This window comes from Catharus ustulatus, chromosome 5, assembly GCF_009819885.2.
Source record: "Catharus ustulatus isolate bCatUst1 chromosome 5, bCatUst1.pri.v2, whole genome shotgun sequence".
Taxonomy (NCBI): Eukaryota; Metazoa; Chordata; class Aves; order Passeriformes; family Turdidae; genus Catharus; species Catharus ustulatus.
In genome coordinates, this window is record NC_046225.1 from 30,426,156 (window position 1) to 30,440,161 (window position 14,006).

The 14,006-nt window shown below is 44.1% G+C and overlaps 1 protein-coding gene across 4 annotated transcripts in view; it reads left to right on the forward strand.

Moving 5' to 3' along the window:
• Positions 1 to 1,932: 1,932 nt before the first annotated feature.
• Positions 1,933 to 14,006, forward strand: part of LOC116996203 — a 70,958-nt gene continuing 58,884 nt past the window's right edge. The window contains exons 1-8 of one of the 4 annotated variants that reach the window (XM_033059390.2): positions 1,933 to 2,606; positions 2,843 to 2,943; positions 3,281 to 3,350; positions 4,373 to 4,503; positions 6,164 to 6,252; positions 9,135 to 9,234; positions 11,844 to 11,887; positions 13,567 to 13,644. In XM_033059390.2, coding sequence (XP_032915281.1) covers positions 2,441 to 2,606; positions 2,843 to 2,943; positions 3,281 to 3,350; positions 4,373 to 4,503; positions 6,164 to 6,252; positions 9,135 to 9,234; positions 11,844 to 11,887; positions 13,567 to 13,644 — 779 coding nt within the window. In that variant the 5' untranslated portion in view covers positions 1,933 to 2,440. The remainder of the gene's footprint in view (positions 2,607 to 2,842; positions 2,944 to 3,280; positions 3,351 to 4,372; positions 4,504 to 6,163; positions 6,253 to 9,134; positions 9,235 to 11,843; positions 11,888 to 13,566; positions 13,645 to 14,006) is intronic. The other 3 variants (XM_033059393.2, XM_033059391.2, XM_033059392.2) reach the window with 3 other exon arrangements.

Below are 14,006 nucleotides of genomic sequence, written 5' to 3' on the forward strand. Positions count from 1 at the left end.
GATTGCGGTGTATACTTTACCTTGAGGGCAAGAGCAGTGAACTTATTTGTTAAACAGAGAGATGCACTAATTTGTGGGAATGAGATAAGTACTAAATTCAAATATTTGCTGAGTATTTTGTAATTAGTTGAGAGGACAGAGCCTCAATAAACTAAACAGAGCCTACTTCAATAATCAAACATATAGGCAGATGTTACTGGTTTGGACAATAACTTATTGACAGTAACATTAAAGGAAATACAGCACAAATGTAATGTATTTCACAATAAACCCCTGGCCGGTGAAATACTTTGCTTGTTCTTTTTTAAGCAATCAGAGGAAACCTGACTGTCAGAAAAATCCTACATATAATGGAAAGTGTATTTGTTTTGGAAAATGTACTCTGTGTTGTCCTCTCTGACTTCCAGAATTAGGCTGGAATGCAATGGAAATAGAAGAATGAATTCCACAGTTCTTTTTATATATTATCTGTGCTCCCTGCTGGTGCATGAATCTGTTTACAGGAAGCGAAGCACAGACTTAAGTTTGAAACATTAATAGCACTAGCCAATTAAATGTAAATAAAAGTATTTTAGAGACACTGAAGGAAAGCGAAGCTCAGATTATCTACATGTAAACCATGAGCAGAAAAAAGTCGTCTTTTTTTTTTTTTTTTTTTTTTAATCTGTAGTCTTCTTCTTTCTCTGGCCGAAGCCAAATGTTTTTTCTTTCCCTGCTCTCTTCTCACAAATTATGAGAGGAATGCTGGCTTATTGTTTAAAATGTTACATTAAGCAATGGGTTCCTATCACCCAGTTGTGAGTTGTGACAGCTTTATTGTGACCCTTATCCCCTACATAGGTCAAGTCTTTACTAGCACCTCCCTGTCTATGAATTCCACACAGGCTTGTTACTGATTGTAGTTTCTTTTGAGCTTCACTGACCACACAGTGCCATCTAATGTCCTCAAAGAGCAATAAACTGTTCCTAAAATCTCTTAAATCATCTCAAAAATGACTTCACTGCAATATTGCAAATAATGGAAATAATTTCCTAAATCCTTTCCTTGCGTTTTCAGGAGATGAATAATGGGTGTGTCTTAGTATTAAGTATATTTTGGATATTAATTGTCTCACACAGCTGTTAACATCCACATTTGCTGAAATTGCATTTAAGTTTCCATAAGGACCTTGAAATGGTTTCTGACAAAGCAAGATCCAGTCCTTCCCCTGAACCATGAGCAGTGGCTGTCAAAATCCATGCTATGAAAATACTTGAGAGAAGTTAAAAGAATAAAGCACTTTCTAGATTCCAAGACTGTTTCACCAACGTACACATGTGAATGTGAATATTTATTTCTTAATATAGATAAAATGCCTGGTTCATCCGGAGAGAAAGAAATGCACAGAAGGTGGCTGTTTCTGGGGCCAGGGATTGTTTTGCAGGTGAGGAGGGTGCGGACAGTGGTAACAATACAGCCACCTTCGGGTCTCTTGGGTCCCTTGGCCTCAGCAGCCAGCTCTCCTCACGCCCAGAAATTGAGTTTTGCAACATAGAAACGTGGCCCACCCCATTCCTGTGAAACTTTTACTTACACCCATGGGTAATCAATGATTCTGTTTATCATGATGTGTTGAAGCATACAAGGGAGGACTGCAGCACATTGGTAACTGTCTCAGCCGAGGCGAACTACACTTGAATTGTACCAGAGGATTTGAGAGGATTGCATGACTTGCCACAGAGTATTCCCTGGGGAGCACCCTCGCTCCAGATTAGCCCTCCACGCTCATGATTAGCCCTCTGTGGATATGTCCCGAGACAGCCCTCCAGCCCAGACGTCAGGACTAGGAAATCGTTCCTCCTCATATATCAGGGAATTTCCTGGCTTGGTGACACTTTCCTTCGTCCAGGACCCGAGAAACGCTTTCTCTCAGAACAGAGACATGCACTCCAACATGGAAAGTCTAGTTTTTTAATAAACACATTTTGTGTTTACGAGAGAAGGAAAAGGTTTCATAAAGATTCCATAACCAGCCTATCTGACATGCTTCTGACGTTGTCCCGAGCCTCATGACGGGGTTTCCACTGCCGAGGTTTTGCCCCGACACACGGCGGCACGCTTCAGGGTGACACGAGTGCGCTCGCCAAGCCCGCAGTTCCTCGGGGATGCGACAGCTCCGCACTCCTACCACCGACCCGTGTCCAGCGTGGGGCCCGGGCATAGGCCGAATAAGAGAGGCCCCGTTCGGACACGCCTCGGGCTGGGCCTTTTACTGCCCTACCACTGACTGAAGCCACCCAAACACCCACCACACGGACCTATGCCAACATAACACTCCCCCGCGCACACGGGTTTTATAAGGTTTCTCCCGCCCCTTTTCCCAATCGCCTCCGCAGGCCCCAGCTCCTCCCCAGCCCTGTGTTAGTCGGTCGCAGACGGGGTGCTCACGCCCGCGACACCATGAGCTGTGCCGCGCTGCTGGCGCTCCGGGGGCCGCGACTCCTGGGGGCCGCCGCCCGCCCGCACCGCTGGAGCCGCTGGCGGAGCGCAGGCTGTGAGCCCCTGGCGGGCGCCGCGGTGCGCATCGGCTGCGCCTCGGGCTTCTGGGGGGACACGGCGACCGCAGGTGGGTGGTGAGGCGGCAGCGGCTGTTTGGGGGATGGCGCGGAGACCCGGCGGGTCGCAGGGGCCGGGGCACCGGGGCCGGGCGAGCCCGGCGGGCGGCGGCGGCCCCAGCGCCATAGACAGCGCCGTTACGCAATCGGCCGGGCCGGGGTTGCGCTGCACGCCCGGGCGGGGCGGGCCGGCACCGGGGGGTAGGGGCGGGCGAGGGTGCCCCGTCCTGATGGTCGCTTCTGCCAGTTCCGCAGCTGCTGTACGGAGGGAAGCTGGATTTCCTCGTCTTCGATTACCTCTCCGAGATCACCATGTCGCTGCTGACGGCCGCCAAGGCCCGGTCTCCTGTAAGTAGAGCCAGTGTCCGGGCCCAGCTTGCTGGGCTTGGCTAGGCGCGCTTCGGTGCTTTCTGACTTCCCGAGCTCTCCTTCTGCCCAAATCGCGCCCGAAACGTGTTTAAGACATAGCTGGGTACGGGACACGGTTTCTTAAGTGTACTTTTTATTCACATGTATTTATTTGCATCTGTTCAGCTTCATATAATGAAAGTGTTCATGTCATTTCCCATCGTATTATCCAAACATTTTGAGAGGTAGTTGTTCTTCCTTGTTTTCTGTGTTAACCAAGGAAAGGGGTTGCGTTGATATACCTATAAGAAATGGTTACAGCTTTTCATTGTTTCAGGTTTTAGGTTACACTCCGGATTTTGTCTCTACTGCCATGGCACCCTATATAAAAGATATTCACAGGAAAGGTATGCTACTCCTTGCATGAATTTGTATATTAATGCAGTACACCTACTTATGAAGGCAGGCTGATAGAGTTGGGGCTGTTCAGTCTGGAGAAGAGGAGGCTCTGGGAAGACCTTACGGCACCTTGCAGTACCTAAAGGGGGCTTGTAAGAGAGTTGGACTTTTTACAAGAATTTACAGAAGAAGCAGGTATGGCCATAAGCTGAAGGGAGGGTGGATTTAGATTGGATACTAGGAAGAAATTCTATACTGTGAAAATGGCATGGCATTGGAGCATCTCGTTGAGAGAAGTTGTGAATGCCTCATCCCTGGAAGTGTTCAAGGCCAGGATGGATGGAGCCCTGAACAGCCTTGCTCATAGCAGGGGACTTGGAGCTAGGTGGTCTCTGAGGTCCTTTTAATCCAAACCATGCTAGGATTCTATGAAAAATCCCATTGTAATTGATGTGGGATACAGGTCTGATGGTGAAATTGGGTTGATTTAAGGTATTTGTTGTAATTCTAAAAATATACATATATTTCATATATATCTTACTATAACTTTAATTTGTGAATGGCAGATTGCTTTACAGACCTTTTTAAAAGTAATAGATCTAGATATTTTCAAGGTAGTTTAAGCTTTTCAAATGTTCATCATAATTCTACAATATGACTTTCCACTCACTCTTTTTTTGTTTACATTAGTAAAGCTTCACAGTATCTACTACTGTTCCTGTCTGAGATGTTTGATGCTGTCTGTATGCCTCATTATGTGTGTCTTTCTGGTCACTTTCTCCTTCCATTCATAAAGGATAGATGAGAAGTATCTATAGCAGTTATTTTTCTCTAAACAATTTTCTATTGGCTTATTCTGATTCTTTCACAGGTTAAACGTGGTTCATATTTTAATGTGGTTTTTGTATTTTGCTTGATTGAATGAATGTCTGTTACCTTGTGAAGGTGATACCTTGTGTTTTGGCACACTTATTGAAGATTATTGCTGCTGCTGAACTTTATTTGCCTTTTTTTTGTTTTTTTCTATTAGGTGTTCGTGTTATCAGTAATGCTGGTGGAATTAATCCACTTGCTTGTGCAGCTGCCCTTCAGGACGTGGCAAAGAAAGCAGATGTTGATTTGAAAATAGCTGTTGTTTCTGGAGATGACCTGATGACTGAGGTATTTTATTTTGTCTTAAGCCTTAGTAGAACGAGTCTGTATAGCATGAAGGTGGCATTTACTTTCCCATAGGAACTTTGTGTGTCTTTATGCAGTAGTCTTCTACTATCACAAGTGCTGTTCTTCATTATCTTCTAGGTTTTTTTAATGCATAAATATAATTCTTGGCACATCTAGTGTTTGGTATGTAGTGGAGGTGAATTTTACAAGCTTTTGGATCTTCTGTTTAGCTTTTTGTAGCAAAATGGGAATCTGCGGTAAGGCCTGCCTGCTCTTCAGGAGAAGCTATTACATGCTATTAATGCTTCTGTCTAAACTAGATATTAATGCATGTTAAATCTTCTGATTATGGTGTGGTACCATACATTCAAATGTTTATCTCTTCTAGCCTTTTTAGTGGTTTAAAGGCACTTCCTGGTGTTACTTTGTTTGTAGATAGCTGGTTTTCTGGTTTTAAGTGATTAGTTTACAACCAGTAAGGTAATAAGTGAAAGGAGTGAAGTTTAAAAGTTTAAAAAAATTTGAAAGATTAAATACATGAGATTTTTTTAACTTAAAGAATTACCCTTTATCTATGAAATCTGCAACATTGCTGAAAAGCTACTGGGAAAAGAGTTCATACATAATAGTAGTCAAGAGAGGAGAGGTTTGCACTGTGGTTAAATCTCTGCCTGTAACTTGGAAAATTATCTGTCTGCTTAGGATCTGTTACTCCTTGCATGCTCTTGAATGTGGAAGATCGTCAAGTAAGATTCTTCATTTTCAAGTTATGTGTGGTGTTTGGACTTTCTTTTAAGAAACTTCTGCCCTACTGACATTACTTTACTGTCTGTGGGCCAGAATTTCATTACTGGTACAACAGTGAAATGGTTGTTATTAGAGCTTGTTATGGACGTTTGATCTGAAATGCATTGTTTTCTATGCTGTTGTCAGTACATAACTTACAGGAACAAAAAAGACGTAGCTTTTATGGTCTGCAGACAACTTTTGCTGTTGTTGTATGAAGCATGGTAAATGTTACTTGTGGTTTGGAGAGTTTGAATCTTTTTCACAGCATACCAAATTAGTTCAGAGTGGAAGTTGGATTTTTTTCACACTACAAATCTCACCTGTAAATTAGTATTTACAGTTTTTATGGACATTGTGTCTATGTAGTCGCTGTCCCCTCAATCCTCTGGGTTGCAGAGCTAATGCTTAATTCATGGTCATTAACCACACCTCTCCCCATCTACTTTTCCTGGAAACACAGCTTACTCTAAGTACCATAAAAAGCTACAGGATTAGCCTTGTTCTCTGGCCATGACACTATAGCAGATGTGACACATACATTTCTGTTTGCAGAGTTTGATTTATTTAGTCCTACAGCAATTAAAGACAGTTTAAAGCCTAGGAAATACATCAGTTCATTGTTGTTGGTCATATATAAAGGAAAATTACATTCTTTAAAGACTGCCTTAATTTTCTGCATGCCAGAAAACTTGTGGTTAAAAGTGTGTGTAAGGCTTTTAGCCATTCAACTGATGGTATTCTTAATACTTTTGATAGTTATACTTGGTTTAGAGTTGCTATGAAGTGGACCTATTGTTTGATACTAATGAGAGGCTTACAGTAGAAACTTCAAAATACTCATAGCTTGGGTGTTCTGCTTGTTTTTTAACAGAAAGAAAACTTAAAAGGAGCTCGTATCACTGATTTAGAGAGTGGCAAACAATTTCCAGAGAACATTCACAGCATCAGTGTGTATCTTGGGTGAGTTCTTTTAGCAAGTTGTACTTATTATGAACAACTAAATTTAACACATTGGACACAGGAATTTGTTTTGCTTTGCAGTTAGAAACACTAATATATGAGGTTCTTTGAATTATTGAGGCAACCAGAAAAAAATTTGTTTGTACGTTGTAAATAAGTTTAAATTATAACCTTGTAAGTTATAACTCCGTAGCAATACACCATCTGTGAATCATCAGGTTTTAGTTCAAGCTGAAACAGTGTTAGTTCAATTACAACATTGCAAAAATGGTTTTTCATATGCTGAGTGTTCTGTTGCAGAGTGGAGTAGCTTACTCTGTTGCCACTAGAGAAGTGCAGGCAAGGAATTGATGTACTGGGATGTTCTCAGAGTGCCATAGGAGGTTCTGTTATGTTATGCTGAACTCTGTGTCAGGCTTTGTACTCCTGAAATTTTGGAAATCAGTCTTTCAGGACGGTCACTTGTTTTGAAAGATCTCCCTTCCCTCCTTATGATACTTAGGGTTTCCATAAATCTCTGTATGCAGGTGTTGTAGTGTCCTAGTTTGGAGGACAGGTGTCTGCTAAGAAAGGCAGGAGCCTCTCTTTGAAAGGGAGAATGTAAACCCCATCGTTCTGAATTACAGTAAATTCACGAATACAAGCCGCACTGAGTATAAGCCGCATCTCTGGGTGTTGGCAAATATTTCGGTTTTTGTCCATAGATAAACCGCACCCGAATATAAGCCGCTCTGTCGTTCGCAGCGAGGACCCGCGTGCAATTAGTAACAGAACCGCGGGAGGGCGGGGTTTACTGGCTGAGCTAAGGCTGTGCAGGCTCGGCCCGCTAGGGGCCGCTGACGGGGCCAGGTGGCCCAGCCCGGTGCTGCCGCTCGGGGCCGGCTGCCGCTGCCACTGGGCTCGGTCACCCCAGGTCGGTGCTGCCCCGCGGTGGCAGGCAGGGATGGAGCTTCCCCCGCTCCTACGGCAGCGGTGGCGGGCGGGGACGGAGCTTTCCCGTGCCCGTGGCGCCAGCGGCGGGCAGGGATGGGGCTTTCCCGCGCCCGTGGCGCCGGCGGCGGGTGCGGACAAAGCACCCCGCCTCCTCCCCGAGCCGCGGCAATGGTTGCGCGGGGCTCCCGTTGGCTCCCCGAGACGCGGCAATGGCGGCGCTCCCCACCCCATTGGCTCCCTGGGCCACGGCAATGACGACGCGGCCCCCCCCCCTCCTCCCCGGACAGTGGCAATGGCGGTGCAGGGCCCCCGTCGGCTCCCCGGGCCGCGGCAATGGCGGCGCGCCCCCCCCGTCCTCCCCGGGCTGCGGCAATGGCGGCGCGCCCCCCCCCCCCCCACCCCCCTTCCCCGTTCTCCCCGAACCGTGGCAATGGCGGTGCGCCCCCCCACCTGTCCTCCCCTGGGCTGTGGCAGAGGAGGGAAGAAGAGAGCTCTCCCGCCTCTCTCCCCGCCCCCCGTGCTGCCTGCAGGGAGCCAGGGCAACACAGTAACACTGTAACAATCGCGGAATGCCGGCTTTTACTGGCAGGTGCTTGGCTCGGCGCCCTGGCTGGCACGTCTGGGGTTGTAAATGTCAGAAAATTATTCACATATTAGCCACCCCCGACTATTAGCCATACTTCCGGGTTTCCACCAAAATTTTTGTCAAATTGCTGCGGCTTGTATTTGTGAAATTACTGTACTATAATTTTGAAATTAAGGGGCTCTCAGGCAAAGATATGGGAATTAGGAATAACAGTTCTTTACTAGGAAAATTAAAATAGAAATACAGTACTGACAAAGTCAGAATACAACCTGACACCCTGTCAGGCAGGGTGTTGGTAGCAGTCTGATTAAATGGTGGCTACAGTCCTCTTGCAGTGATAGCTGTGGTTAAGTTGAAGCAGTGGTCTTGTAGAAGGGTGCAGTTTTCTTCCGAAGGTCCGGTGATGATGTGCAGAGGTCTGGTTTCCTCTGGAATCCAGTGGAAGAGGGCTACCTTGGTATTCCAAATCTCAGTTTTTATCTTGCTAGGAAAGGCTTGGCTCCTTCTCCTGGCTGGAGCATCTCCCAATGGAATGATGTAATTTTATCAGTCCTACAGTGGGACTCATTAGCAGAAGATAACGGTCCTGTAGGAAAGATGGGTTGTGAAAAGATAAAGAACACTACTCCACCTGGTTTCAATGGATGGCCCATTAGCAGAATATCTCCCATGGAGATAAGGATCACTGTGCCACCTGGTCTCAATAGATGGTGATAGAATAGGTACTTTTGGTCACATCCTGTATTGCAACCCGAGACATCTAGCTACCTCTTTGTTTAGCCACAGTTTCATTGTCACCATCCTCTTCACATGAATCAATGTTAATTTGGTCTAGTAAAGGGGAAGGACTGATAAATGAGACAATGGTCACATGCATCTTTTCCAGCTGATGATCCTGGTGATCCTGTTCTTGGAGTTGCACAATATTGCAAGTCCTTAAATCACTTAGGTAATTGACGTGAAAAGTTTAAAATTGGAGGGCTAAGTCACCAGGCTTTTTACAAGAAAAAGATGTTCGTCTTTATACACTCATCTACAAATTAAATGGTTAATGAATCTCTGAAAACCACTCTTTTCTGTAGTTGATGGTAGAAGTGTCCTTCTTTGCACTTTGTTCAAGAAAATTTCTATGGACATTAAGAGAAATGTTTCAGTTATGTTATTTAGGTACCTGAATTTAATAGTGTCCTGATGACTGCTCCTTAATATACTCTTGATGTACATACCTAACAAATTGGTTGTTAAAGTAGATTTTATTGATTTCCTGGGCAATTTTTAAGTGATTTTTAATCTGTGTGTGTCAGGGAACTGTTTTTTAAGCAATGCTTTAAAGGATGAAACTGCTGTGTTTTGTCATGTTTAGTGCAAGACCAATAAGCAGAGCTCTAGACCTTGGAGCAGATATTGTTGTGACAGGCAGATGTGTTGACAGCGGGATTGTATTAGGACCACTCATTCATTCTGTAAGTACAAGTTAATATCTGAATGATAATGAATGTATGTGAGCGGATATTCAGCACTCATTGTCAGACAATTTTTGTTCTTTATGAAAGTGTAGATACTAAATTAAAAATAATGAGCATCTGTCACTATCACGCTAGGGAAAGCGAATAATAGCAACACACTTCTTCATGGGGAAAATGAATATTTATTGAAAATTCGACCTATATTTATAGGACAATTCACAAAGTTCAGACAGGACAATAGATTATTAGACAGTATAGAAAAACACTCCATGTCACGTACACGTGCACAGAAAGCACCAGGTGTTAATCTATGTTATTAATTCTGTTTTATCACCGATAGAACTATCTTTCTGGGAAGAGTCCGCTGCCCAAAGCTGTGAATCTTCACAACCTTGGAAAGATTCTAAGCTAGCTAAATGAAACTTGGGTAAAATCCTGGCTGGAATTTTCCTAGGCCACTAGCAGTGTCCAAGGCATCTGTACTTTTTTTCTTACGTGCATGAAAAGTTGTCAGCTTCCACTTCTCCTAAATTGATAGAAGGGATATTTGTTAACTTATGTACCATTAAGCTAGAAAGTACAGATGAAGTTTAGGAAGCCTTAGACTCTTTCACCAGTATTTCACTCTTACCATTTGTTTTGGGTTTTTTTCCCTTGCCTTTCTGCAAAATTAGGTGTGCAAGTGTATTTTTCTTTACCACAAGGTGTCGATAGTAGACCTTATTCTGGTTGTGGAGTAGCATGTGAGGTGGTTTAAAACACTGGGCTTTTTTGTTCAATAGGTAAGCAGTTTTGTTTGAAGTAGTCAAGTTTCAATGCAGCTTTTCTGAAATTCCTTAAAATTAAAAAAATTTAATTTCTACATGGTATGTACAGTAAATTCACGAATACAAACCGCACTGAGTATAAGCCGCATCTCTGGGTGTTGGCAAATATTTCGGTTTTTGTCCATAAATAAGCCGCACCCGAATATAAGCCGCTCTGTCGTTCGCAGCGAGGACCCGTGTGCAATTAGTAACAGAACCGTGGGAGGGCGGGGTTTACTGGCTGAGCAAAGGCTGTGCAGGCTCGACCCGCTAGGGGCTGCTGACGGGGCCAGGTGGCCCAACCCGGTGCTGCCGCTCGGGGCCGGCTGCCGCTGCCACTGGGCTCGGTCACCCCGGGTCGGTGCTGCCCCGCAGTGGTAGGCAGGGACGGAGCTTCCCCCACTCCTACGGCAGCGGTGGTGGGCGGAGACGGAGCTTTCCTGCGCCCGTGGCGCCGGCAGCGGGCACGGACAAAGCACCCCGCCTCCTCCCCGAGCCGCGGCAATGGCTGCGCGGGGCTCCCGTTGGCTCCCCGAGACGCGGCAATGGCGGCGCGCGCTTCCACCCGCCTCCCCGGGCCACAGCAATGGCTGCGCGGGGCTCCCGTCGGCTCCCTGAGCCGCGGCAATGGCGGCGCAGGGCCCCCGTCGGCTCCCCGGGCCGCGGCAATGGCGGCGCACCCCCCCACCCGTCCTCCCCTGGGCTGCGGCAGAGGAGGGAAGAAGAGAGCTCTCCCGCCTCTCTCCCCGCCCCCCGTGCTGCCTGCAGGGAGCCAGGGCAACATAGTAACACTGTAACAATCGCGGAATGCCGGCTTTTACTGGCAGGTGCTTGGCTCGGCGCCCTGGCTGGCACGTCTGGGGTTGTAAATGTCAGAAAATTATTCACATATTAGCCACCCCCGACTATTAGCCGCACTTCCGGGTTTCCACCAAAATATTTGTCAAATTGCTGCGGCTTGTATTCGTGAAATTACTGTAGTTTTCTGAGCTATTTTTAATAGGTTTTCTTTAATGTTTGTGAAAGATCACACATGGTGAAATATGGAAGCTTCCTTTTGGTGCGTATTTTAAAAAATAGGAGTGTATCTGTCTAGTTTAAAATATGCTTTCTAAGACATCATACTCTTTGACTTTGTGCATGTCAAAGATTTCCTAATTAAATTTTCCATTTGTAATTTCCATTATGACTTGTTTTATTCATAGTTGTTTACATTCTCAAAACAACTGTCAGTGTGTATTACCTACTCCAGAGACACCTGATCTAATTTATTTAGGAAAGGTTTTAAAAAATTTCTGGAAAGTGCCAAATAAACAATTACTGTAGTGCTTGCAGGTTGAACTCAGGGAAAAGATTCTAATTAAAATTTCCAGTTAAACAGAAAGCGTACTTCCAGCTTTTGAGGGTGACTGGTCCAGGAACTGATAATTTTCAAAAGTTGAAGACACAAAGTGGTTTGTTCAGGTGACACAAATTAGGTACTATACTTCTAAACCTGTAGGTTGTGCAGGTTTTAAGTAATATGGATATTACTCTTCCAGTTTTTTGAAGAGGGTATGACCTTCAGAATTTAAATTTGTTGGGGTATCTCAATAGGAGGAAAACAGAAATGTGTCAGAGGTTTTTTTGATTATTTTCTGTATAGGAACTCAAATCCATGTACAGTGCCTGCCAATTACTATTACTTTGATTTAAAATATATCCAATGCATTGTTATTCAAAGCAAAGAACATACTGTGTGCAGTTTTTTATATAGTATGAAACTTCTATGTGTTTAAAATATTTGTGTTTTTCTTCTAGTTTGGCTGGAATAGGGATGACTATGACTTGCTAGCTGCGGGAAGGTAAATGATATTGGAAGAAATAGGGTAAATTTGTATGATCATGTCAAGATACCAACTTTTTCAGCACATACTAACTTTTCATATTATCATTGCATTAATTTATTTTCATGTTTTTGTTAGGTTGTGAGGTTTTTTTTAAGGCTCACTTACTACTCTCACTTGGAATTGAAATTACAGAAACTCCCTTCTGGAACCAGCTTAAAATAAGAAAAGGAGAAAGGGTTGAAAGATTTTATTTAACAGTTTAATTTTCTCTTGTTCATTTTGTGTTAAGAGATGAAATCTCATAGTACAGGCTACTGATTCCCAGGTTTTTCTTTTTGGCTATCACTCTTGGTAGTTGGGGAGGTCACAGGGCTTACTCTGAAAGATGCACAAAAGCAAGTTTGCTCAGAAGGCAGCATCCTGGTATGGTTTTGTTGAAGCTCAGTGTCAGTGCTCCCATTTACAAATCCTTGTTGTAGTTCTAAGGTTAGGAATCTGATTCAGAAAGGGGTAGAATTGTGCCATCTAATTTAACATTGTATCTGAATCGACACCCTCATAAGAGTGATTACTTACCTAGCCTGAGCATGCTCTAATGTTAGTGTTCTTAACCTCTGCTAGAGAAAAATGTGGAGAGAGAGAAATTAATTCAAGCCCCACTGAGTTGGGGATGATAGAGGTGAAGATTTTCCCCATAATTCTGTTGAATATTTATGGATTATCACAATCAAAATTTGAAAATAGTAATACATAATCATAATACAGTAATTTCACAACTATAAGGCGCACCCTTTTGACTAAAATTTTGGCCCAAACCCGGAAGTGCGTCTTATAGTCCAGTGCGCCTTATATAATGGACAAAGTTGCGAAATTTGCCAACCTGGAAGTGCGGGCTGCAGTGGGGGGACGGTGCTGCGGGAGTGCCATGTTGCGAGGAGGGGGCGGGAGGGGGGCAGCCCCCACTGACAGCCGGGAACCGCGTGGGGAGGAGGGCTGACCCGACTGACGACCGGGAGTCGCGTGGGGAGGGGGTTGGCCCCAGTGGCTGGGAGCCACACAGGGATGGAGGCAACTGGCGGCCGTGAGCAGCCCTGGCGGCCGTGAGCCGTGCAGGGAGGGGGACAACTGGCAGCCACAGATTCCGTTACTAATTTGTTACTTTGTTGCACTCAGCACAGATCCTCGCTGCAAAAAAAAAAGTGCACCTTATAGTCCGGTGCATCTTACATCATGTACAAAGGTTCAAAATTTGCCGACTCCTGGAGGGGCACCTTATAATCCCGTGCGTCTTATAGCTGTGAAATTACTGTACATTTATCCTTCACGTTGGAGATGAGATTCTCTGCCTTCATGTAAATATGGTCTTTGTCTATTTAGTTACGCAGAGGCTACTAAGATACTGAATTTAGATCAAACTTTGAAATGACTAAGGCAACTTGGTTTTAGGTATGAAGTAATCTTCCAGGTATTCATTTTTCATAGGAAAATTCTTCTTGTAAGAGTTAGTCTTTTAAACACTCTCTTCATCTTTCAGGATCCGTTGTTATGCTTAATGTATCATTCATAATTGTCTTAGATGCTTGTGGAGGAAAATAGTGTGTTTTGTTATTTAGGTATTTCCATTCTATTTTAAAGCTGGATTTGTGAAAGTTGATTTTGCATTATGCTTAATTATTTTAATGCCATTTTCCCAGTCTTGCAGGTCATCTCATTGAATGTGGTGCTCAATGTACAGGTGGAATATTCACTGATTGGCACACTGTACCAGACTGGTAGGTAAACTTGATACCAGCATGCATGTTTGTAGTGGATCAAAGATGAGGTTTTCTGCTTGTATCTGATGTGGAAATTGCTTCTGCCTTTCTCTTTTTGGGGATGCTATATCAGCCTCTTGATATTTTGCCACATCAATGTTACTTTACTACAAGTTCTGTTTTCCCTTTTGAAATTTTACTTTTAGGTCAGACAGGATCTTTCTTTTGTTAACTCCAGTGGATTTTGGGAAACAAATTAGCCCTTTGATTTCTTTTTTCCCTTTTAAACTATTTTTTCCTGTTTCCTTCAGAATCATCTGCTTTTTGGAAAGATTTATTGTTGACTTTGATGTACGATTGTAATGGAAAAGACAATATTG